This window comes from Delphinus delphis, chromosome 1 (assembly GCF_949987515.2).
Source record: "Delphinus delphis chromosome 1, mDelDel1.2, whole genome shotgun sequence".
Lineage (NCBI taxonomy): Eukaryota > Metazoa > Chordata > Mammalia > Artiodactyla > Delphinidae > Delphinus > Delphinus delphis.
Window position 1 is genome coordinate 168,466,511 of NC_082683.1, and position 27,264 is coordinate 168,493,774.

The window sequence follows — 27,264 nt, forward strand, 5'->3', positions numbered from 1 at the left end:
ATAACAATTGTAAATATTTATGCACACAACATAGGAGAACCTGAATACATAAGGCAAATGCTAACAGCCATAAAAGGGGAAATCGACAGTAAAACAGTCATAGTAGGGGACTTTAACACCCCACTTTCACCAATGGACAGATCATCCAAAATGAAAATAAATAAGGAAACAGAAGCTTTAAATGACACATTAAACAAGATGGACTTAATTGATATTTATAGGATATTCCATCCAAAAACAACAGAATACACTTTCTTCTCAAGTGCTCATGGAACATTCTCGAGGATAGATCATATCTTGGGTCACAAAGCAAGCCTCGGTAAATTTAAGAAAATTGAAATTGTATCAAGTATCTTTTCCAACAACAATGCTATGAGACTAGATATCAATTACAAGAAAAAAATCTGTAAAAAATACAAACACATGGAGGCTAAACAATACACTACTTAATAACCAAGAGATCACTGAAGAAATCAAAGAGGAAATCAAAAAATACCTAGAAATAAATGACAATGAAAACGCAACGACCCAAAACCTCTGGAATGCCGCAAAAGCAGTTCTAAGAGGGAAGTTTATAGCAATAGAATCCTACCACAAGAAACATCTCACATAAACAACCTAACCTTATACCTAAAGCAATTAGAGAAAGAAGAACAAAAAAAACCCAAAGGTAGCCGAAGGAAAGAAATCATAAAGATCAGATATGAAATAGAAATGAAGGAAATGACAGCAAACATCAATAAAACTAAAGGCTGGTTCTTTGAGAAGATACACAAAATTGATAAACCATTAGCCAGACTCATCAAGAAAAAAAGGGAGAAGACTCAAATCAATAGAATTCGAAATGCAAAAGGAGAAGTAACAACTGACGCTGCAAAAATTCAAAGGATCATGAGAGATTACTACAAGCAACTATATGCCAATAAAATGGACAACCTGGAAGAAATGGACAAATTCTTAGAAAAGCACAACCCTCCGAGACTGAACCAGGAAGAAATAGAAAATATAAACAGACCAATCACAAGCACTGAAATTGAGACTATGATTCAAAATCTTCTAACAAACAAAAGCCCAGGAACAGATGGTTTCACAGGCGAATTCTATCAAACATTTAGAGAAGAGCTAACACCTATCCTTCTCAAACCCTTCGAAAATATAGCAGAGGGAGGAACACTCCCAAACTCATTCTACAAGGCCACCATCACCCTGATAGCAAAACCAGAGACGTCACAAATAAATAAAACTACAGACCAATATCACTGATGAACACAGATGCAAAAATCCTCACCAAAAGACTAGCAAACAGAATCCAACAGCAATTAAAAGGATCACACACCATGATCAAGTGGGGTTTCTCCCAGGAATGCAAGGATTCTTCAATATATGCAAATCAGTCAATGTGATAAAACATATTAACAAATTGAAGGAGAAAAACCATATGATCATCTCAATAGATGCAGAAAAAGCTTTTGACAAAATTCAACACCGTTTATGATAAAAACCCTCCAGAAACTAGGCATAGAGGTTACTTAACTCAACATAATAAAGACCATATATGACAAACCGACAGCCAACATCACTCTCAATGGTGAAAAACTGAAACCATTTCCTCTAAGATCAGAAACAAGACAAGGCTGCCCACTCTCACCACTATTATTCAACATAGTTTTGGAAGTTTTAGCCACAGCAATCACAGAAAAAAAAGAAATAAAAGGAATCCAAATTGGAATAGAAGAAGTAAAGCTGTCACTGTCTGCAGATGACATGATACTATACATAGAGAATCCTAAAGATGCCACCAGAAAACTACTAAAGCTAATCAATGAATTTGGTAAAGTAGTAGGATACAAAATTAATGCACAGAAATCACTTGTATTTCTATACACTAAGGATGAAAAATCTGAAAGAGAAATAAAGGAAACACTCCCATTTACCATTGCAACAAAAAGAATAAAATACCTAGGAATAAACCTACCTAAGGAGACAAAAGACCTGTATGCAGAAAACTATAAGACACTGATGAAAGAAATTAAAGATGATACAAACACACGTTCTTGGATTGGAAGAATCAATATTGTGAAAATGACTATACTACCCAAAGCAATCTATAGATTCAATGCAATCCCTATCAAACTACCAATGGCATTTTTCACAGAACTAGAACAAAAAATTTCACAATTTGTATGAAAACATAAAAGACCCCGAACAGCCAAAACAATCTGGAGAAAGAAAAACGGAGCTGGAGAAATCAGGCTCCCGGACTTCAGCCTATACTACAAAGCTACAGTAATCAAGACAGTATGGTACTGGCACAAAAACAGAAAGATAGATCAATGGAACAGGATAGAAAGCCCAGAGATAAACCCACGCACCTATGGTCCACTCATCTATGACAAAGGAGGCAAGGATATACAATAGAGAAAAGAGAAAAGACAGTCTCTTCAATAAGTGGTGCTGGGAAAACTGGACAGCTACATGTAAAGAAATGAAATTAGAACACTCCCTAACAACATACACAAAAATAAACTCAAAATGGATTAAAGACCTAAATGTAAGGCCAGACACTATAAAACTCTTAGAGGAAAACATAGGCAGAACACTCTATGACATACATCACAGCAAGAACCTTTTTGATCCACCTCCTAGAGAAATGGAAATTAAAAGAGAAAAGAACAAATGGGACCTAATGAAACTTAAAAGCTTTTGCACAGCAAAGGAAACCATAAACAAGACAAAAAGACAACCCGCAGAATTGGAGAAAATATTTGCAAATGAAGCAACTGACAAAGGATTAATCTCCAAAATTTATAAGCAGTTCATGCAGCTCAATATCAAAAAAACAAACAACCCAATCCAAAAATGGCAGAAGACCTAAATAGACATTTCCCCAAAGATGATATACAGATTGCCAACAAACACTTGAAAGGATGCTCAACATCACTAATCATTAGAGAAATGCAAATCAAAACTACAGTGAGGTATCACCTCACACCAGTCAGTATGGCCATCAACAAAAAATCTACAAACAATAAATGCTGGAGAGGGTGTGGAGAAAAGGGAACCCTATTGCACTGTTTTTGGGAATGTAAATTGATACAGCCACTATGGAGAACAGTATGGAGGTTCCTTAAAAAACTAAAAATAGAATTACCATATGACCCAGCAATCCCACTACTGGGCATATACCCTGAGAAAACCATAATTCAAAAAGAGTCATGTACCGCAGTGTTCAGTGCAGCTCTATTTACAACAGCCAGGACATGGAAGCAACCTAAGCGTCCACCGACAGATGAATGGATAAAGAAGATGTGGCACACATATACAATGGAATATTACTCAGCCTTAAGAAGAAACGAAATTGAGTTATTTGTAGTGAGGTGGATGGACCTAGAGACGGTCATACAGAGTGAAGTAAGTCAGAAAGAGAAAAATAAATACCATATGCTAACACATACATATGGAATCTAAAAAAAAAGGTTCTGAAGAACCTAGGGGCAGGATAGGAATAAAGATGCAGACGTAGAGAATGGACTTGAGGACATGGGGAGGGAGAAGGGTAAGCTGGGACGAAGTGAGAGAGTGGCATGGATACATATACACTACCAAATGTAAGATAGCTAGTGGGAAGCAGCTGCATAGCACAGGGAGATCAGCTCAGTGCTTTGTGACCACCTAGAGGGGTGGGATAGGGAGGATGGGAGGGAGACGCAAGAGGGAGGAGTTATGGGGATATATGTATACGTATAGCTGATTCACTTTGTTATACAGCAGAAACTAACACACCATTGTAAAGCAATTATACTCCAATAAAGATGTTTAAAAAAATGATATATATATTATTTTTCATTATTGATTTTCATAATTTTGGGAAAAAGTAATATTATTTGCTTGCAATCTGCTGACTTTGTGATGTCTTTGTATAGTGTTCTTCATATTAATAAAATTAAAAATAATACAAAATATTAAGTACTATTTGATTATTAATTGATGTAATGTGAATGCGGTTAGAGAAAGCAAACATGATTTTTCTCTCAACTGATACCCTTTATCCCAGTTGTGTAGCAAATCATCTGGAAATTATAACCTCCATGCTTAAAGATGACAGAAGAGAAAGAAAATTCTTCAGGCAGACACTCTTAAAACATGATGGAAAGGGTGGAGATCAGGAACCAAATGTATTTAATTGAGCTGTTTCTTGGCTGAAGTGAATCTACTGCATTGAACTAAATCTTATTTGCATTTAAATATTTGTAAATAGTCCATCTTCCAATAGAAGCATAAAACTACACCAGTGTTTTCCTTCTCCAACATTTTGAACTCAACAACTCACTAAAACTATTCTTCATCTACTAATATGAGTAAGTGACGGTCTCACAACTCCAAGGTCAAGAAACAAAGTTTTATATAAAATAAAGAAAAATAAGCCTGCTTTTAGTTATTTATTGGGCACAAGTCTCACCCAAATCGCTTTCAGCAAATCAAAACATAAGATATTTTCATGTAAACAATAGAATGACTACCCTTATACTTTGTAGACTCTATTGGCAACACAGGAATAATTTGTTCATCTAATATGGTTATTTTAAGAGATCAGAAGAAGGGGGAAGAAGGATATGAGGAGGGGAGGGAGAAATTTAAATTTGTATTTAATATTTTTCTACGTGGTTTTCTGCAAGTGGATTAATGATTTATTAAGACATAAAGAATCCCTACACTTTTTCTCTTAGTTTTCAGGGTCTGCAAGAACAATTATTTGTCATTAACTTTTCAAGTATGTGTACTTTCTAAACGTATACAGAGGCACACAATGATTCCTCCAAAAGAACAAAATAAACATTTTTTTTTAGTGAGTATCTGAGAATTTCTGCAAGTTGCTTACTTCAGTTAGATAAATGCATAGTCTTGGAATATGTCAAAATATATGAATGAACCTGTTGCATAAAACCAAAAAGTACCGTATTATTTTAGGAAAGAAATATTGGCACAAGGATTTTTCTTACTCTGAAGTAGCTTGACGTCCTAAGGTAGGTAAGTCATTTAAATTTTAAAGAAATGAGAATTTCCTTGAATTAAATAGGATGGTGAGGGCATAACAGCAAAAAAAACCCCCACAAAACTTTACGTCAAATAGAAAAATGAGAGGTAGATCACATTATGTACATTCAAAATACAAAATTAAATAGTTTAAAAATCATATTAAACCTATATTCTGAATTGTTGCATATTAGGTAAAAACAAATGCCTAGAATAGTCTTACCATGGATTTTTATGAAATAATATTGTTATCAACTTTTAGGTTTTTCAATCAGTGGACCAGATTGAACTACTCCTTGTATTTCTTATGCCATGGAATTACTATTTAGTGTTTTAGAAGACCATTCAAAAAAAATAATAAAAGACTTAGTAGCTGTAAAAGAAAAAGGCACTTTCCAAAGAATCCAAGTTACTCCCCAGCACGAGTTCCCTTTGACATTCATATATTTAAAATGTCCTTAAAAAAAGAAATTTTCTTAGAATTTGGTAGAGAAAGATCTTGTTTCCCTTAAGGGTCTAATGTATCTTTTCCTCTTGAATAGTGAGGATGCCTCTGCAACTTGTGTTCTCTCTGTCTTTGCCACCCACAGGCTGTAATTCCTAAGTCACTTCCCACCATACTCATAGTCCCCCTTTATTTTGTGTGCACAGCCACTCTTCTCATCTAAGATCATTTCCCCTTATTTAAATTTCTAGAATATGACCTGTGCTGTATTTGCCATTTGATAAGGTGCCTTAAATCCTTTTGGTAGGAGACTGTGTGTAAATGAATAAATCCTCATTGACAGACGATTAATAGGAATAGGCCTGGTAGTATATGGAACTCAAGAGCCCTAACCCCCTTCCAGAAAATCACTGCCTACTTCATTTTATCTGTATAATTTTAGCATGAATAAGTTTGAGTTTCTAACTGCTAGACAATAGGTTAAAAACATAGTAAGAACTTTCCTCTTTACCTCCTATAGTGTAAGACATGTGAGTGTTTACGCAATCTAGAAATTTTTATTTAAGTGCTAGCAACTATAATTCTGGAATCAGAAAATAAATATTTGCTTTTTTCTTTTCTATACCATATATATATATATAGATAGGATATCACATATATCTCCCTCCCTCCCTCCCTTCCTTCCTCCTTTCTTTCCTCCCTCCCTCCCTCCCTCCCTCCCTCTCTTCCTTCCTTCCTTCCTTCCTACCTACCTACCTATCTACATACACACAGAGATTGAGAGAAAGCAGGAAAGCACTGATCTCCATGCCTGAGAGTTAGCTTAACTCTATTCCACAGATTCAGACTCTGACCCTAATTGGCTTTGCCAAAGCTAATGATCCATGCCATTTGATCACAGGGTAGCTGAACCATAAAACACAAGAACACAACATCAAAAGAAAAAAACCAAAACCCACGAAAAACTTAAATCTTTTACTGACATAGTAAGCAGCACTATCTTCACATAAAATAGCTATAAATAATTTTGTAACCATGAAGGTGTTAGTTGTAATGAGAATATTTATATTTGCTAAAATCAGTGTATATTTTTAGCCTTTTAAAAGAAACACTACTTTCTTTTTAATGTTGCATCAACTCACCTTGTCACAGATCCATTTCTTAGGATTTTCATCTCGGAAATGTTGACTTCCATAAGCATCAGCACCATACTTGCTTGATAAATGCATTGTCGGGATGTACTTTTTATTTTTATGGTAGGAAGAAAATGGCAAAAACCTGAAAGAACATTTAGGTAATAGTCTTAATTTTATTTCTAGAGACATTTGATTTAAAAAAATAAGAAGTAGTAAATTACAGTGAAAATAATACATGGCTTGGAATCAGAATACCAGGTTTTTGCTTCAGTCTCTGCCACTGACTATCTCTGTGACTAACTTCTATGAATCTTCATTTCTTATTCTGCAAGTGGAGGTACTAAAACTTCACAGAATTTTTGTGAGCCTCAAATATTTTCTAAATATAGAAAATGTTAAATAATAAATTTATTAATTAATTATGCCAAATAATTCAAAACATCATGTAAGTAAAAATGCCCTTAACTTTAAGATGGTAGTCCCCAGATGAAAAGGATGGCCAGCACTGGCAACTCTTATTGAAATGGGCTTCTTCAAATCTTAATTTACCCAAAAAATAAAGACAGTTTGGTACAGGTTATAGATAATGACCCTTTTGAGTTAGTCAGACCTATATTCACATGTTAGCTTTGCCTTGCTACCTGTGTTCCCTCATGCAAGTTGCCTGACCTGTAAAAGATTTTAATTATAGGGAAATTGGAAAGAATGAACAGCTTAATATATACAAAACTTTACATGGAGGCTGAAAACAGTAAGTGTTCAATAAATAATGGGGGTGCTAAAGTAGAAGGAGCTTATTGTTGTAGCTCTCATTATCATCATCATTATCATCACCACCACCATCATCATCACCATCATCATCATCATCACTACCACCACCACCACCATTACCATCACCACCACCATTACCATTATCATCATCATCATCACCACCATCACCATCATCATTACCACCACCACCACCACGATTACCATCACCACCATCATTGTCATCATCACCACCATCATCACCACCACCACCACCACGATTACCATTATCATCATCATCACCACCATCACCATCATCATTACCACCACCACCACCACGATTACCATCACCACCATCATTGTCATCATCACCACCATCATCACCACCACCACCACCACGATTACCATTATCATCATCATCACCACCATCACCATCATCATCATCACAACCACCACCATTACCATCATCACCATCATCTTCATCACCATCATCACCATCATAATCATCATCATCATCACCATCACCATCATCATCATCACCATCATCATCATCATCATCACCATCACCATCATCGTCACCACCACCACCATCATCACCATCATCATCATCACCATCATCATTACTTTTAATGTTATTTTGATCAACATAAAAAATGAAAATTTTAAACTCTCACAGGACAACTAAGATTGTGATGTATCTTTAGTGTAACCTGATGAATTGTTTAATCCCTCATCAAAACTTTCTGAAATAAAAGTAAAGGAATAAAAAACTTTGTAAACTCACAAGAAAGAGGACAAAAGAGAAGAAATAGAAGATGAAAATGCTAACATTTTGGCAGGTGGAAAGCAGAGAGAAAATTTAAAAACTGAAATCTAAGTTCCAGAAGAGGGAGAGGCCAAAGAGAAATGAAGCCATTAGTCCTGCAGAATCCTGGAAGAGTCTATAAGTTACTGCAGTGGGTGAGAGTGAAGAATAAGGCTGAAGACAGGTGAAAAACCTATGCCATGAATAATTAAATACCCAGGTTCCTCTCTCAGTCCATGTATCCAAAAAAAATAGTGTATTCTCAGAAAACTTTATACCGGAGAGCTCTGGTCTCAGGGAAAGCAGGAACCACGGAAGGCCAGAGTGAGGCACCAAATGGAATATATGAATTTCAATTCAAAGACTACTCATTGAAATCTTCCCTTGCTCATCTCGAAGTAACCTGGGAGCTGGACTAACAGATTTCAGAAGAGTAATTGTATCATCTCAAAAGATACTGAGAGCGCCCAGAGAAACAACTTCAAATATCAACATTTGGAGATCTCTTAACTAAAAGGTCATATCACAGTGCAACAAAGTCTATCAGTCAAAAAGCCACTCTCACACACAAATAAACTTTTTAAACCGATTTTTAGAGTCTCCTTTTTAATATGAATTTAAGAATAGATTACCAACTGGGGAAACTACCAACATGAAAGAAAGACATATATCTAAACATAAAAGATAACCTAGAGGAAACATATAGGAAACAGGAGCAAACGTCAGAAAATTCTAATTAATATAATCAATGGAGACATGGTGTCAAAGAAATTAGAGCTAGATCCTGATTTAAATACAAGAAACATTTAGAGGGAAACAGCAAGCTCTGGGAAATAAATATATACAGCTAAATAAAATATTCTGCCAAGAAAAATATTTTGAAATTCAGACTTTGAAACAATAAAGTTGAGGTTCAACAAATTTATTGAGCATATGCCGATATTTTCACATATATTATCTCATTTAATTAAGACAAAGAAGGGGCCTTTTCAAAAATCTCGGTTAAATTGAAAAAAAATTGCCATTATATTCATAAATTTGTTTAAAAAATAATAAGCTTAGGAAATGTGGTGTTATTTCATCAATTTTCACACCTCTCTACAATTTCTTTTTAATGTTTATTAAGGAACTCCTTTTAACTATTTTTCCTAAGAAAATATTCTCTAAGCCTATTTAAGATAAAAAATAAACAGAACACAGAGCTTTGAATTATACAAAATTACACAGGCATGTATTATATATGCTCTTGAGAAAAGAGCTCTCATTTAAGACAGATTATGGTCCTTCCAGTGCTAATTTGCACATGGGATGGACATCACACATACAAAAAATTAATGTGGCCCCAATGTCCCTGAGTATACAGAGGAGGTGCTGTAAGCTGGCTGCTGTACTTAAACTTTTTATCACTTCTGAATTGCATTTTAGTAGTACATTTTTCTTTTGTGTCTGAACAAAATTTGCTTCTCAAGGGACTGGATGGCTGAGAAGACAAGGCCGCAAGACTAGGTATTTCCCTGCACATGAATTAATATTAATTTCATTGAGCCATAATGTTTCATTAAGGTAACATGTAATGCATATTCTTAAGTGCACACGTGTATGTGTATATATGTATATACATTGAAAAATATTTAGATGTTTTAGAAATAATATTTTAAAATTTGTCTTCAAATTCAGAAGAAATTATTTAATTCTCAAATAGAATTTGCTCTATAAAAGTATAAACAGCTATGAAAACCCTAGAAATCAATTGAGTTTACAATCAAAAGTTTATATAATGGTCAATTTTACTTTTAAAATGGTATCTTTACCAGTTTTAAATATATATTCAGATACGCTTTATGCTTGCAGTGCATACTTTTCAATTAACTGAACATCACATTAAAGAAGAAGATGATATGGGTTTGCCTGTTAATTTTTAAAATCTCATCAGAGATACAGGTCTGGCAGAAATTCTTAAATTCGATGTGGAGATACAGTGATATAGACAAACAAGTCAGTACTTGAATGTCTGCAGAGTTAGAGAAGAATTGGTAGGGGTCTCAGGAAGCAAAAATTAAAATTAACCAATTAGCTTCAGGGAAAATAAGTCCACTGCAAATATAAAGTCTTTATTCTTTGAGTATTAATATACTTAATATTATTTTCCAAATAAGAAGACTAACAAATTACACTTATCTTTGTTTTCTTTATTAACTTTCATCCCCCCCCTCCTTTTTGTTTATAGTCCTACTACTGTCACTCATAATTCTAGGTTTTCCTCCAACCTATTTATTTCACTGCCAGATACTTCAAATCTCCAATTACGGAACCCTATTACCTATTGATTCAAACCTATATTCTTCAGCCCAGCAGTCAGGCTTCTTAGAATACACTGGGTCTCTTCAATCTCCTACCACTCCTTACCTGACGTCTTTTGATGTCATTCTCCTTCCTCCCTCCCTCCCTCCTTCCCTTCCTTCATTCTTTCTCTGTTTCCTTCATTCCTGTCTTTCTATCCCAGCTCTGCCTTTGTCCATCTTCCTCTTCCTGAAATACTGATCCAAGTACTACTTATCTTTCAAAATCTGGCTTAACACCCAGCTTCCTAATCGTCCTACTCCAACCCACACTAATTTCTCTACTCTCTTAATATTTATTTATTAAACAAACATTAAATGAAATGCTTTTATATACTAAACACTTTGAAAAACACTGGGATTTAATGCTGGAAGATGCAGTATACCTAAAAGGAATTCACCTTATAACAGGGAGTGGAGAATGAGACAACACAGTAGAATGTGTTGGTTTTGTGATAAATACATGCACAAGAGGCAATTAGGACACAGAGGAAGGTTTATTTATATACGCATATGTGCTTGTAACATGCACATGTATATGCATGTGAGGCTGGTTATTGGCAGGGAGTTGGGGGGCGGGGCATGGAAAAGCTGTCTTCCCAGACCATGTATGTCAGAGCTGCGTACTAGACATGTAGAGTTAGTCAAGTTAAGAAGCTGTTGAAGACTATTTTAGACAGAAGAAACAACATACACAAAGATATGGAGGTGAGTTAGAGCATAAAAAGGGATGCTGAAGAAACGGAAAGGGGTTCAACATAACTAGAAAATTGAGTTCTTTATGAAGGAAGCAAAGGAGATCGTGAACAGCTTTATAGTGAAGATGAGATTGCCCATGGAAACTATGCATAGAAATATATTACCGATCTTCATAAATTGCTAAATATTTTTCTCCATATATATTATATATTGATTGCCCAATAGGGTAGTTATCCAAGCCACAACGAATTCTGACTTAGGTAAATCATTTCAAACTGGACATGGAGATAACGATTCATAGATATCGAGATACATAGCTATGGAACAAGTCTCAAATACCTGTTCAGGTTTCAAACATGTCCTAGAACAGCCCTCTCTCTGTTAAAGGGCTTCTAGTGAAATATATGTATTAAGCACAAAGCAGGATAAAGGGTACCTTATTACAAGTTAGGAATTTTACTCCAGATCACAATAAATTCTCCAATGAGTTATGCACAGCATGCAAATAAGTCTTTTTGCCTAGGCTAGAGGCAGGAAAAAGAGCAAACTGGAGTGAGTTTGTCCCCAAATTTAAAACAGAGTGTGTAATCCACCCCTTTCAAATGTGGGAACTGCTCTCCGTTTTGCCCTGAGTCTTAACAGCCAGCAAAAATCAAAGGTGTGATAAGAGATGAGACAGATGTTCCTCCGGGGAGAAGAGCCTTCCTCTTTAACCACTGGCCAAAAAAGGAAAAGGTCGGACGGCTAAGGATTCTCCCCACTGAGAGCAACTCCAGGCCAGCACCTGACTACTAGTCTGAGGAGAGGTCAAGAGAAACTCTGGAGCGAGGTAGACCTCATGGAATGTAGCCCTGCATAGGATGGGTCCCCCCCAAGGAGTAGCATGCTCCCTCCTTGAGCTGAAGAGGGAGTGGATGGGGGAGAAGAAGAGAGCAGGGGAACCCAAGGGAGATGTCAGCTTCCCCTAGAGGCAGCTCCTTATGATAAGGAAATGGATACTCAGCTCTGGGCCTGTATCAGATAAGCAAATAGTAGGTATATAATAATCACTAGGGGACTTAATTCATAGTTAATTCAATCCACCACATATGTCTTAAATAACTATGCTCAGTAACATTGTGTTTAGACACTGCAGGTATAAAAAAGATGAATAAGCAGAAGCCTCACCCTAAGACCCTTAAAATCTAATGAGGGAAAAAGAAAAATAACTACGCCAATATAAAGCTGGGGGTGTAGCAGGGTGGGGAAGCAAAGCTTTCTGATAAAGAAAAAACAAAAGAGTATGGGAACAGAAAGCACTGGGGACAATATCTAACCTGAGTTCTAACAAATGGGTCAGACTTCATTAGGCCGAAATGAAAATTGAGAAGGAAGATGTAAAAGTAGGGGACCGGTATGAGTACAGGCTGAGAGGTAAAAGCTTGGAACCCACATGTGGGGTGTTAGAAGTATGGAGCTCATTGGCCTTGAAAATGGGAAGAATGCTCTTCATAGGGTGCTTATACTGACTCCTATCAGAACAGGTAAAGAAGCTTCAGCAGTCTTAGCTTTCTTAACATCTCTGTGGAATATTATCCTCAGTTACTTTATCCTTTCCTCACAGATACTATTGCCAAACTGTAACATCACTGGGGCTCTGTGTGGCCCCCTCCCTGAGGATGGACTTGATCATAGCATGACGAAGGCTAATAAACACTGGGGATGGAGGAAGGAGAGCCCATTACCACATTCCTCTCTCTAAAACTCTGTTGCTAAATTGGATGCCTTGTGATCCTTTGATACCAAACATGTCTGACATTTTCCATCTTTTTATTGGAAGAGGTTTCTTTTCGTACTTATGAACTCGAAAATAAATACAGGATTCTTCAACACATTCACTCTTTCCGTTTGGGGAAAAAAGAAACAAAAATAAATACTTGTCCATCATCTCAGACTGTGTATAAAATGATTTCGTCTTCAAGTTTGGAAACCTCCTACACTTCATGGACAATAAAATGTAATGAAATGATAGCAGAACAAATAAAGTCATATGAATTTTACCGTCTTCATATTTGAGTAATTGAATTTCATATGTTCAAATTGTAGTTTACTTCTACCTTAAGAGTGACTCGAAGGTGCTCTTGTTTCTTTCTTTCTTTTTTTATTATTTATTTATTTATTTATTTATTTTTGGCTGCGTTGGGTCTTCATTGCTGCACGTGGGCTTTCTCTTGTTGCGGAGCACGGGCTCAGTAGTTGTGGCACACGGGCTTAGTTGCTCCGCAGCATGTGGGATCTTCCCGGACCAGAGCTTGAACCTGTGTCCCCTGCATTGGCAGGCGGACTCCCAACCACTGCGCCACCAGGGAAGTCCCAGAAGATGCTATTGTTTCTTAACTACTGAGGTAATAAATGACCAAAGAATCTCTCTGAAAAATCAATTATCTGTTTTATTGTATATGCTACATAGAATGCGAAACATGCCAATTATTTTTTGTTGTTCTTACAGCAGAATTGTAGAACATGCTGAAGAAATCACAAGCTGCATTAATAAAGATCTTGGGCTATGAGCAACCTGTCTCGTTCCAATCATTAACAACACTGGGAGGGCAGACACGCCTAAACGGGATACAGGAGTCGGTACTGGGATTCACTCCAGGATCTCTGCTGAAAAGGTCTACCTAAAATACTTGCGGGCTTCGCTGGTGGCACAGTGGTTAAGAATCCGCCCGCCAATGCGGGGGACACGGGTTCGAGCCCTGGTCCGGGAAGATCCCACATGCCGTGGAGCAACTAAGTCCGCGAGCCACAACTACTGAAGCCCATGTGCCTAGAGCCCGTGCTCCGCAACAAAAGAATCCACCACAATGAGAAGCCCGCGCACCGCAACAAAGAGTAGCCCCTGCTCGCCTCAACTAGAGAAAGCCCCGCAGCAACAAACACCCAATGCAGCCAAAAATAAAAATAAATAAATTTATTAAAAAATAAAATAAAATAAAATAAAATACTTGCAAAAGGAGCAGCAAGGATTAAGAGCTTTGTAATGCTCAAAATAGAGCAGTTATTTAAATGGGGTATAAAAAAGGAGAATAGGAGGGGAAAAAAATCCACTATGGGCTAATTAAGGGAAAGCAATTCTCTTAATTCCAGAGGCAATTCCCTCTGCTCTACAAAACTTAATTCGACAAGCAAGGACACCTAGGTATAGAAGTTTGAAAAGAGTTGATGAAAGAATCAGAAGAGAAAATATGAACAAAGGAAGTTGATTTAATCTACTAATCAACAAACAAAAAATTTTCATGTTATCATAAAAGTACAGCTGCTCAAAAATTACATATTTTATTAGATTCTAATATTTTAATCATTATTATAATATAGAAAATAGTAAATTTAATGTTTTGAGGGCTGAATTAAAACCAGTTCATTTCTAGTCTCATTGTCAGATGACTTAGTTCTCATTAACCAGTTGTAGCATTTCTTTTAAGACAAAACATTTTGAAAAACCACACAACTGGAAATATACAAATTATTTGTGTTAATTATATTTGAAATAGGATGAGATATATTTTAAACTTGTAGTATAATTCATAATGAATACTGACTTAATATAATGAATTAATAATAAATATATACACAGTTCATGATATATATAAGTGAAACCATTGTGCTGGACAGTGCAATATGTCAATTATACCTCAATAAAACTGGAAAAAATAAATATTAAATAATTTTAGCCCTTCTAAAAAAAATCAGGTCAACTGTCCAATTCATTAAAACGGGCCATAAAATGTTGAATTTTTTTTCCTTTTTAATACAGAATAATATGTTTTAGAATAAACTTAGCAAATAAAAAGTCTCTTTTTATTACCTTCAATATGAGAAATAAAAGGTGTTTTTGCTATATGTATTAACAATCCAAATTTCCAGATAAATCTAATATACAGCTCATTAATACCAATAGAGGGATTTCAAAACAGTCTACTCATCTATCAAGATGTTTTATTTGAGTAGAATTTTGGTTGAAGAGATGTTCATAAAATGACAACAAGTTGAAATAGGAATTAGACTTCATTTATGGATGAAAACAGGTTTCATTGAGATTTTCATATAAACATTGCTATAACTATTCAATACATAAAGTATTTCACACTTAGAGTAGAATACACAGCAGAAGTTTAAAACTCATAAACTTTTTAAGCAGCAGTATCAATAACACAAACCTCTCCCCTCGGGTGGTGATATAAATATAGTATTTAAATATAAAGAATACCTATGGCAACATAATATTTAAATATTAAGAATGCAAATGACAAGACTATCTGTTCAGCTAGACAGTGAGCTTATATTACAAGCTTCTAAATTTAAATGGAAAGACATATTTTGCCCTCCTTACATTTTTTTTAGCTTAAGAGGACTAGTATTCCCTGGATATGTTATTATTATTATTATTAACAATCTCCAGGCACGCTGATTCAGTAATTTCATTACAGCTGTGCAACAACTTTCCGATACATATCAGAGTTGACCTTATTTTCCTCTAGTTGATTGTGGAAAACTCACCAAAAAAAAATTTCTGCTGAAAGATACTGAATTTAAATGCCCCAGCTAAGTAGCATTCATTCAGGTTCTTCTTTTAGCAGTCCATTTACAACTTTAAATGTTTTAAGCTCAGGTATGTTAAGGACTTGTGTAATTGACATAAAGAACAAAATTAAGGAGAAAAATAAGGCTGTGGGAAACACTTGCACAAATTATTCTTAAGCAGAATGAAATAAGCTGAAACTAAAAAAAAAAAAAATTGCTAAGAAAAATCAAATGTACAGCAGCATATTCCAAACCATGGTCTGTGGATAAGGGGATTCCATGGCCAATCATGCCATTAGCTCTACGATGCCTGGAAACCTTTGCAATGTTGTTCATTGCTTTGTCCTTAGTACCTAATACAGTGCCTGGCCCATATTAGGCTGTAATATTTGTTGAATAAATGAGCTTGCAAAATGCTATATATTATATGTCCCCTTTTTGAAGGTCACACTAAATATATTTAAGATGGAGAAGCCCTGTAAATGCCAAAAAAAAAAAGTTTAAACGTTTCAAATATAATTTTTCCCAAGTTTATTTGACAGAAACTCATTAACATCTTCCAGACTAGAGTTCAAGAGACACAGTTTGGAAAATGCTGTTCTAAGAAAAAGAAAAGAGGAAGTAAAGGCTGCCCTATTACGCGAACTGTTAGTGCGGTGTTAATAAAGATCAAAGATGGCACAAAGCAAGAGAGAGGCCTGGACATATATACACTAACAAACGTAAGGTAGATAGCTAGTGGGAAGCAGCCGCATGGCACAGGGATATGGGCTCGGTGTTTTGTGACCGCCTGGAGGGGTGGGATAGGGAGGGTGGGAGGGAGGGAGACGCAAGAGGGAAGAGGTATGGGGACATATGTATGTGTATAACTGATTCACTTTGTTATAAAGCAGAAACTAACACACCACTGTAAAGTAACTATACTCCAATAAAGATGTTTAAAAAAAAAAGATCAAAGAGAAATCACACTTGAATTCATTTCCTCTTGCTTGATTTCTCTTGCAACGAGAATGATTTCGGTGATCAGATAGATTAAAACAAAACAAACAAAACTAGTTCAAGCTCAAGCTCAATATGTAAAAAGAGCTGTTGACCGCTTACTGCTTGCCAAGTATGGTGCTAAGCGTACTGCTTAAATCCTGGGCTCTTCCTCGAGGAGCTTATCATCTGGAACAAGGGTCTCCAATGTCTGTGTCTGGAAAGACCAGGCAGGTAACACATATTAAGTCAGATGTAAAAACTAAGAATGCAAGCTTTAATCAGTTTGTTGCCATAGGAGACTGGAGGCCTGCTGTTTCCAGATCTCTTAATGCTTAATATAAGCCAGAAAATCTGGATTTTTAAAAGATATAATTACCTTTTCTAATGTTTTAATCAATTTTTAATTTTTCAATCAATTTAATTTTTAGAAAACTAAGGGGTCCAAATATAACATACATGGAAGCTGTATGCAACTCAGAAGCCACTAGTTTGTAACCTCTGGTTTAGAATTTATAAATGAGCGCCTACCCAATGATTTCAAGGTCTCTATAAGATATACTGTATCTCAAATTAGATCTTTGGATGAGATCACCAAATCATCATTAGTTATTCTTAAGACCTTATGAATGTACCAAATATATACCAAAATTAGTCTAAAAGCAGAAGAATATAGATTCTATAACATATAGGTGGCTTAATCTGATGTTAATTTCAGCAAGATTCTAAAATGGAATATTAAAATAAAATTAAATTCTAGAAAAGTGGGCCAATATATGTGTGTATATGATACTGGTACTATTTTATTTTAATATGTCTATATTTTGATATTTTAAATTTTAAAATTAAATATACATTTAAAAATATAAATTAAAATATTTTATATATAAATAAATACATATAAAGAAAAATATATCATCACCACAGGTAAAGTAAAATTTTAAACATCGTATATCTGAAGTTTGGCAAAGAATTTGACAAGCTCTCTTATGATATCCTCAAGAATGTGGTAGAAATAAGAGCTAGGTGATAAAGGAGAAAGCAAAAGCTATGGATGAATGACTTCCCAACAGCCAAATCTGATGCATTCTTTTCAGTCCTCATTCAACTTGAACGCTGCATCAAGCAGAGTCCAGTCCTTGTAGCGAATTCTCTTCTCCCTTGATTTGCAAAATACCTTCTGGTACTCTTCCTTGCTTTCTCAGTTTCCTGACTGACTCATCATTTTCTGCTGATACCTTGAATTAATGACTCTTATCTTAACCAGAACTGGGCATTAGAATCACTTAGGCATATATGTCAAACCCATATGCCTACTGAGTCAAAATATGTGTGGTTGAGACTAAGGAGTGCATATGTATATAATTTTAAACCTCAAGGTGATATAGATAAGCGACCTAATTAAGAACCACTGCCCTGACATTAAAGCAACTCCCGGGAATCTGTGCTTAATCTTTTCTCTCTCTAGTTTCTCCCTGGAGATCTTTCCCCCCACCAAGCTTTTAACTATCACCTCTGATGATTTCTAAATTTTTATCTCTATATACAGTGTTATTCTTTAACTCAAGACCAGTATTTTCAAATGCTCACTAGGAATATCTACCTGGATATACAATAGGTACCTCAAATAGAGCTGCCCCCAAATTAAACTCATATCCCAAACCTCCACCCTATCAAGACAACAGTTCTTCTTACATTTTTTTTATTAAGTAAGGACATCACTATCTGACCAGTCACCTCACTCCGAAGCTATCAAGGCACTAGAGGAACCCCTGCCTCTGCACTTCTCAATCGGAGGAAATCCTTGCTCGCTCCTGGCTATACTTTCATAAGACACTGTATTTGATATAATGTGACATACCGTCCCCTGACCACAGTTGTGATCCATTCATATGTTAACAGCACATGTCCATTAACTTAACACATATTTGTTAAGTATCAATTGTGTTTCAAGCCTACAGCTTGTGTGGACCAGTTTGATAATATAAATTGGGCAGAACAGATTCTCCTGAACTGAAAAGCAGAATTAGCTGTGGGTTCTAGAGCTGGAAGGTTACACTGAATCAGGCCTGGGGTGGCCAGGATAACTAAGGGCAGGCTGAAGGTTTATGGGCAAGAAACTGTGAGGCAGTAGATAAAGCCAGTCAGTAGAAAGAAAACAGGAAGCAGAAATACAGAGAAAAGTGGAGGTGCCACTAGAGGGAGAAAACCAGGCCTTTTCAGCCCTCGAGAGTCACCTTAGTGCAGTTTTTCTTTGGTTCCTTAGATTTCTATAAGGTTCTTCAATGGATCTTTCAAACACACCCTTTACTTGAGTTACCGTGAATGGATCTTCGTTCTTAGCAATTAAGAAAGCCCTAAGATAGTGATCCTAAATGCATCTATGCCCCTGACCACCCATCCACACCGTATCATGTTGGCCCCTATTTCTGGTTTAGGGTTTATAGGATTCTACCTATAAAGCAGTTTGTCAACCTTTCTCTTTCCTTCCACCACCGCTATCCTTGTTCTATTATGAGTCCTCTTTATCTCCGAACTGGACTATGGCAGCAGTACCTTAACTGCTGTGACTCCCATGTCTTTACCATGGACATAGCTAGTTGAGTGATATTTCTAAGATAACTGACCCTTTCACTCCAGTGATTAAAACTCAGTGATGGTTCTACACCATGTTTTATATGGTAGAGTCCAAACACTTTATCATGGTACACATGGCCCTTTATACTCCTGGGTCCACCTATACTTTCCCTCTCATCTCTGCCACTTTGCATGAGGTACCAAAGCTCTGAACTAAGCTTCGCTAGATACCTCAGAAGGCAAACTGAAAGCCACGTGAGCTATGCACTCGTTGACAAAGAGGTGGCTTTGTCCAGGCAACATCCTTGGCGTCACCCTCCTTGCTTCGCCTGGCAAACTTCTGTTCAGCCTTCAAGTCTCTTCTGACCCCCAACATACTTTTGAACTCTAAATTGAAACAGCGAAGACTGGGATTTATAAATGCCATGCCAATAGAAGAATGTGAGTGCGGCACAGAATGAGCATCTTTCTTTTACAAAGGAAAGTCCACAGGCCTCGTAAATGGACCAAAAGTTAACTGGCAAAACTTTACTTAGAATATGTTAGCCATTGTATTAGGAAGAATTATTAGAAAATGATAAAAGTCTAACTAAAAAGACTAACAGTGTGTTTTTATGATTGTCTGATTGCATACACCAAAAGTGTGCGTAATATTTTCACAAAATCAGTAAAAGTATTCCAAGTTATCACCATTATGTCGATGTTATAAGTCTTAAACTTCTTCAGACTTAGATGTCTATGAGAACAGAATTCTAGGATTCTGTTATTTAAAAAGCCATCTTTTTCAAGGAAACAGTGGACAAAAAGAGAGCACAGTTCTCACTGTAGAGCCAAAGTAATAAAGGGCTTTTTTGTAGACAAATTCTAGAAATTCTTAATTACACACAGGCTTATTATCTGTATCCCTAGTGTTATAAAGTACCAGAACTTCATTAGAAAAATTAAGCTGGAAAAATGAAGGCAGTACTTTGTAAATTTCCACTGGAAATTAGCTGGGAGAGACAGAGGAATACTGGATCAAAAGAGGGTAATCACGCTTAACTGTGCCCTAGAGCACCCGCATGTATAATACGATTTGCACAGCAACTACCTCTCCTATTACTGCTTGTTTGGAGTATTCTGTGTTAATGGGGTTAGCTAATTTAGTATTTTAACTTAAAAAGGCTCTGCTGATTAATAAATGTTGCACACTGTGCTAGTAATTAAAATAAATGGAAGAGTTACAAATAAAAGTTGAATTGTTAAGAAAACATTATCTGAAAATGTATGATAATCCCTACTTATCATAATACAATAACGGTTCAGAAAATATGCAAATTGTAAAGGTCTAAAGTGTTGCAAAATCACACAAGTCCAAAAAGTTTTGAGATGTGTTAAATTTCCTTATCACTGTCCTTAGTGATAAATAATACAACCAGATCTCATCTACATATACCACGGTTTTTAAATGTCCTTTTAAAAACCAGTTTAGTTCAACTGCTGTTCACCTACTCTTAATAATGAAGGTGACAAAATACACCACCCCAAAACAGGCCACTTTGGCCAAGGATTATTTTGAGCTAAAGGCACTTATAAACAACAGGTAGAAGAAAAGAGATCTTAGTTCCCCTTTTTTTTCCCTAAAATCAGGAGATAACACTCCCATGTGAAAGATGCCTTTCCTATACCAGGAAGAAAGAAACATTCCTATCACCAGAGATGGGAAGTCACAGCATAGAGAATTCTGTACCAACAGACCTTGTTAAATAATTTTTATCTTCCTTTGGACTCCGCATATATTTTTGTTATTTTCCACAATTGTTTCTCTTTGCTCAACCCAATATATAAGCACTTAGGGTTTGCCACTTGTTTCGGTTTTCATTTCTTTATGAGGGCTATTGTGTGTTGCAAAACTTATATTAAATAAATCTGTATGCTTTTAATCTGTCTTATGCCAATTCAATTCTCAGTCCCAGCTGAAGTCCCTAAGTGGGGAGAAGTAAAGTTTTGCCTCTTCTACAAAAACTATTAGAAAATTAATACCTTTTATTTTTCAAAAAGATGTAGGGATGGCTATTGCGCTGTCTGTACTCAGGTTCTTATGAAAGGCTGTACAAGTTTCAAATATAATATCCTTACAATATGATTAAATTATGAACTTAATTTCATAGGAAAGTTCAAGCCCTGGTTGTATTTTTTTTAATACTCTAAATGTCCACACCCTAAACCTGCAGAAGAATTTTGAATCCTTAGGGATCTAAGGATATCCCTCAACTTTAGCTCAGGTTTATAATTAATCTAAACACCAAAGTCTGATCTAGCAAGCCAGCTCCTTGATTTGAAGGACACTTGTATTAGTTTTCTATTTCTACTGTAAAAAGTCATCACAGACTTAGTGGCTTCAGGAATATGAATTTATTACCTTAGAGTTCTGAAGGTCAGAAGTCTGAAATGGGTCTCACTAGGCTAAGATCAAGGCACTGGGAGGGCTGCATCCCTTCTGGAGGCTCTAGGGGAGAATCCATTTCTTTACCTTTACCTTTTCCAGCTTCTAGAGGCTGCCAGCATTTCTTGGTTGTGGCCTTTCCTCCATCTTCAAAACTAGCAAAGATGAGTTTTCCTTCTCACATTGCATCACTCTGACCTTTTATGTAGTCAAATCTCTTTCTGCATCCCTCTTCCACTTTTAAGGACCCTTGTGATTCCATTGGGCCCGTCCAGAATCCAGGATAATCTCCCCATCTTTAAATCCTTAATCACATCTGCAAAGTTCTCTTTATCATACAAGGTGACATATGCACAGTTTCCTGGGATTAGGATGTGTCTTCTCTGCGGGGCTATTATTCTGCCTACCAGTGCAGAGATTAGCACCGACTTCCACTGCAATGTCTTAAACCACTCCATTTTGGATATGGTTACAGCCTGCACAATTACAGTCTCCTGTATTAAGCCAGGATGTTTACAATTAATAGACGGTATTAACATATAGGACCTTAGCCCCTCTCATAAGACTTTGGTGAAGCCAATATCAGCCTATATCACCGGATTTATGAACACTCCATTCCACCTCTGCCATCTTAGTGGGTAAATTAAACATTTGCTCTGATAGCTCTGGTGCCATGGCCTTCTGTTTCTTCCATCTCTTAATGATAATGACTTCTTTCCCCACTTCATCTAGGCAACTTGCATGGTCCCATTTTACATCTGAAAATAATTCTTAATATGCTCTCTGAAAAACCCTAAAACAAATATGTGCTGCTCTTTCCATTTTTTTAAATGTAAAGAAACAATCCTTTGTTATTTTTTTAAGGGATTTGAGCAGAATGAGTAAACCAAGTGACGTAGGAAACTCCTTAATGGAAGCAGAAGAGGGCATGGACATAAAGAGAAATGATAACAGCCCAGGAGCTCTAGACGCAGAGTTTCTTAGGGAACCTGGCAGCCTATTAGCTGGAGAAATAAGCCTGGATCAGATCCTGAAGGGCCTTGAGTCTTACAATAAAGAATTAAGATTTATCCTGCAGTTGATAAAAAGTCATGAAAAAGCATTTGGGCTGAATAACTGCTTGCTGAAATTTCTCTAGTGTGGTCGTGGTAAATGCACTGAATGGGCAGACTGGATGGGATTTACAGCAATTAAAAGAAGAAATTATAAGTCCTAAACTAAATCAATAGTAGTAAGGGAAGGGGGTGGCTGAATTTGAGAGATACATGAAAGGTAGAATAGACAGGATTTGGGGACCAACAGAATTCCGGAGAAGGATAACAGGGTAATTCACAAGTCCCTACTTGGGCAGACAGTTGGTGCTGCAATTCACACTCAAGACAAGAAGAAGCAGTCCAAAGTAGGGTCTACTGAGTTTGGGGCATCTGGCGGAGAGGCAAACAAAGATGGCAGCTGAAAATATAAATCGGGAACGTAGGAGAAAGATCTTAGAGACTTAGAGTGGAAATCACTGTCACAGAGTTGAAGTCTCTCAAACAGAAGCAAACACTCAGAGAGATTACGTATTGAAAGGAGAAGGAAGTAAAGAAAAAGTTGAATATTGAATCTTGCCCTCACCTTAGTTCTATCCCGTTACCTCTCACCAAAAGTACTGTAATATTCTCCTAATGCGTCTCCTTCCCTCCAGCATATTTCTTCTCAAATACAATCAACAAATTCATATTCTGCTTGTAACATCCTCTTACTCAGAAGCCTTAAATAGTTCTCCATTATCTACAGATGAACCCTCAAATCCTTGGCCTTGAAGCCTCCTACCACTTTTCTCTCTACTGCCTCTCACATAAAAATGAATTTCTGGGCTTCCCTGGTGGCGCAGTGGTTGAGAGTCCGCCTGCCGATGCAGGGGACACGGGTTAGTGCCCTGGTCCGGGAAGATCCCACATGCCGTGGAGCAGCTGGGCCCGTGAGCCATGGCGCTGAGCCTGCGCGTCCGGAGCCTGTGCTCCGCAACGGGAGAGGCCACAACAGTGAGAGGCCCGCGAACCCCGCCCCCCCCCCCCAAAAAAATGAGTTTCTGTCAAAATGGTCTTCTCATTGTTCTACCATCATTTTTCCCCATACCGTCAACGTATTTTTTATCTACTTTCTCTTCTTTTCTCTGTCAAAATCTTAAACGTCTCTTTCCACAGAACTCAATTCAGTTCCTTTTCTGTGAAGAATACCTTCCTAGGTCATCAGAGAACAGAGCAAACTCTACATTAAAAAAAAAAAGTTTTTTTTTCATGGCAGTTACTGTCTTTAACACACGCTTGACTATTTTCAGGTGCTTCTCTGCAAATGATACTTATTCTGAATTTCATTAGGTTATCTGGTTCAGTTTAAAGCTAGAAGCACAGAAGTTTCATGAGGCCAGAGACTTGTCTACTTTATTCAGTGCCATATTCCGAGAGCATAGAACTCTTCCTGACACGCAAACATTTGTTGAATCAATAAATACTCCTTTATATTTCTTATAATATCTAGCCGAGAGCTCCTCACATAAAGGTTACTGGACAATTATTTACTAATTGCTTATTTAATTTCTTGGCTTCGTAAAGATAGACATGTGAATAATGAAAATAATTTTCTTCGAGAAGGCATGAGAAAATTGATTTTCTTTAGGAATAAGAACAGTTTTTAAACGATTTCCAAAAAACCCTCCATACTCTATATGTAAAATGTTACTGTCCCACTTCCTATACTTGTTTTAAAGAATACATTAAAGAATGTGACCTTATTGGGAAATACAGTCGTTGTGGGTATTATAAGATGCAGTCATATTGGAGTAGGCTGGGCCCTTAATCTGGTCTGACTGGCGTCCTTATAAAAAGGGGAAATTTGGACAGACACATACATAGGAAGAGTATCTCTGTGAAGATGAAGGCGGAGATAGGGGTGATGCTTCTACAAGCCAAGGACCACCAAAGATTCAGCCATCATCAAAAGCTATGGGAGAGACGGAACAGAAGGAATCACCCCTGCTGAGGCCTTGATCCAGGACTTTAGCCTCCAGAACCATAAGACAGTAATTTCTGTTGTTTAAGCCATCTAGTTTATAGTATTTTGTTACGGCAGCCCTAGCAAACTAACACATTCAGAAAAATCTGTCTTTCAGAACCTTAATAAGAAATCTTCTATGAGTGGCCTATGAGAGCTCTGCCCGTGGTCCTCCTTAACTTCTGGTTCCCAGGGCTAGTAGATAAAATCCAGCCCATCTGTGGAATCTGTGGTTTCCTACCCACAGTTTGATGTCTTAGATGCAGAATTATTATGCTTGTAGCAGATACTAAACATGATGATAATTATCTTCTATTAACACTCTGCTATGTTCTTGGTACTTTATACTCATTATCTCATTCAATCCTCATTATAACCTTTAAGATAACATTTCTCTCCCCATTTTACAGACAGGGAAACAGAGGCTCAGGCTGGCTAAGTTACTTACCCAAGATTATACTGCTGTTGTGTAATGCAGTCTAGATTTGAGCTCGCACAGATCTAGTTCCAAAGCCCAACCTTCTACTATCACCACAGTGCAATTTTCATAAAGGTATGGAAACAAAATAGCTAAATGTGTCATATCCTCAGATATAAGGCCACCCTTTGAATCCTTAAGGTTAGAAATAAAAAGCTCTACCTTCCTGGCTTTAGATAGAGGGTTCCTAGTTAAGGCCCTTGGATGGCAAAGGCACTGCCCTCAATTCCTTACAGATAAAATTGGTAACGTGGCCAATAACGATCCTTCTCATTAATAAACCATGCATCTCTGTGATAAAAGTAGACTTTTGGCCTAATTTCTATCACAAAATTATTATCTGAAAGATATAAAACCTAAATTTCTAACATTTCTTTTGCCTCACAAGATACATTTATGTTATCCAGTATATGGAAACCAAAATGGATTCAGAAGAAGCTACAAAATAATAGTTTCAGTTCTCTGAAAAAGTGGATTATCCATAGGCTGGCTGTTAAAACCCATTGCTTAGCCTCTTCACTAAAAACATGATAGCTTCAAATCTGTAAGTAATTTCTTTAGCATTCCCAACTTGGTTTGCTCCTGATTGGTTGGTTATCCTAAAAGTGCTTTTCAGTCTGAAAGTTTCAAGGTGAAGGGTCATCAGCAACACTGTAGAGGTTGAAGATATTTACAAGTATTCCACAGAAAGTAAAAGTTGAGCACCTTTCTTTGGGGCTAACGTTGATATCTGCTCTTTCTAGGTTTACCAAGGAAAATGCTAAGAAAGGATACTTCAGTATCTTTTATACACAGTGATTTCTGTAGCAATATCAATGTGGTCAACTATTTGAGAAGTTAATTTTGTTATTTCATAAACCTTGGCATCACTGAAAATAGAAAAATAATTCTGAATAATATAACTCTTTTGATATTCATCACTAAATTGCACATTTTGCATGGCTAAGTCGAGCAGCACTAATCTTCTATAATCTCTTTACTAAAAGAAATCTACCTCCCCAAAATAATTGGAAAAAAATGTTTCTTATTTTCTTATTCATTATGTGTTGGGTAACTCATTCAATTATTGAAAGAATATGCTGAACACTCTATAGCTAATATCTCACTTCAAGTAATTGCTATAAAATGAAAAACTTTATGAAAATTACTTGAGATACTTGCCAGTTTTATCTTTCATATGAGTTTGTTCAAAAATCTTTATTTTTCAAGAGTCTCTTCAGAAATGTATGATTAAAATAAAGCATATTATATATCCCTTCTGACTGATAAAACTATCCAAAATCCACCATGCTGGATAAGAGGTAATTCTAGTTTCTTTATATAACAAAACATACTTTGTAATGTATTTTGGAATTATTATTATATAACATATGTAATATGATGATTAGTGCATAGTATATATTATATAAATAAGTAACTGTGGTTTATATGTTGTAGTTGACATATAATTATTTATAATACATAACATATTAAAATTATAATAATTTAGATTAGAATAATATAATTGCCTTTTTATTATTTAGTATATATAATAGTAAATAATTATTATGATATATTACAAAGATAATTACAAGATATCTTATAGAATAATAATAATTTTTAAAAGCTTTTCTAGATTTTAAATTGTCTGTTTATAAATTACATATAACTATTGATGACAAATGCCTGAAGAGAGAGGAAGTACCTTGGAGAAAGATGTATGAATTGAGACCCAAATCAGTGATGCTAATATAATAATTTAAAATTGCATATGCTCTTAGATTGCCCTTTATCTTTCTCAATCATCTTCCTCAGTGGTGAAGAAACTAAACTCTTTCATTGTACCTGATTTATTAAAACTACAATGCCATATCAATGTATCCAAATAAAATTTAGTTCACTTTAAGAAAAATGTTTTTGTTCTGTTGGATCTTATTATAGAAGCATCAGAAATATGAATACTTTCACTGGATAATTAGGGAAATTATCTTCACAGATGCATGGATAGTGGTCACTTATCCCT

At 36.1% G+C, this 27,264-nt stretch overlaps 1 protein-coding gene across 1 annotated transcript in view; it reads right to left on the reverse strand.

Moving 5' to 3' along the window:
* Positions 1-27,264, reverse strand: part of SPATA17 (spermatogenesis associated 17) — a 187,455-nt gene that overhangs the window by 40,957 nt on the left and 119,234 nt on the right. Inside the window, exon 9 of the mRNA XM_060011032.1 lies at positions 6,622-6,757. Within this exon, the coding sequence (XP_059867015.1) occupies positions 6,622-6,757 (136 nt within the window). The remainder of the gene's footprint in view (positions 1-6,621; positions 6,758-27,264) is intronic.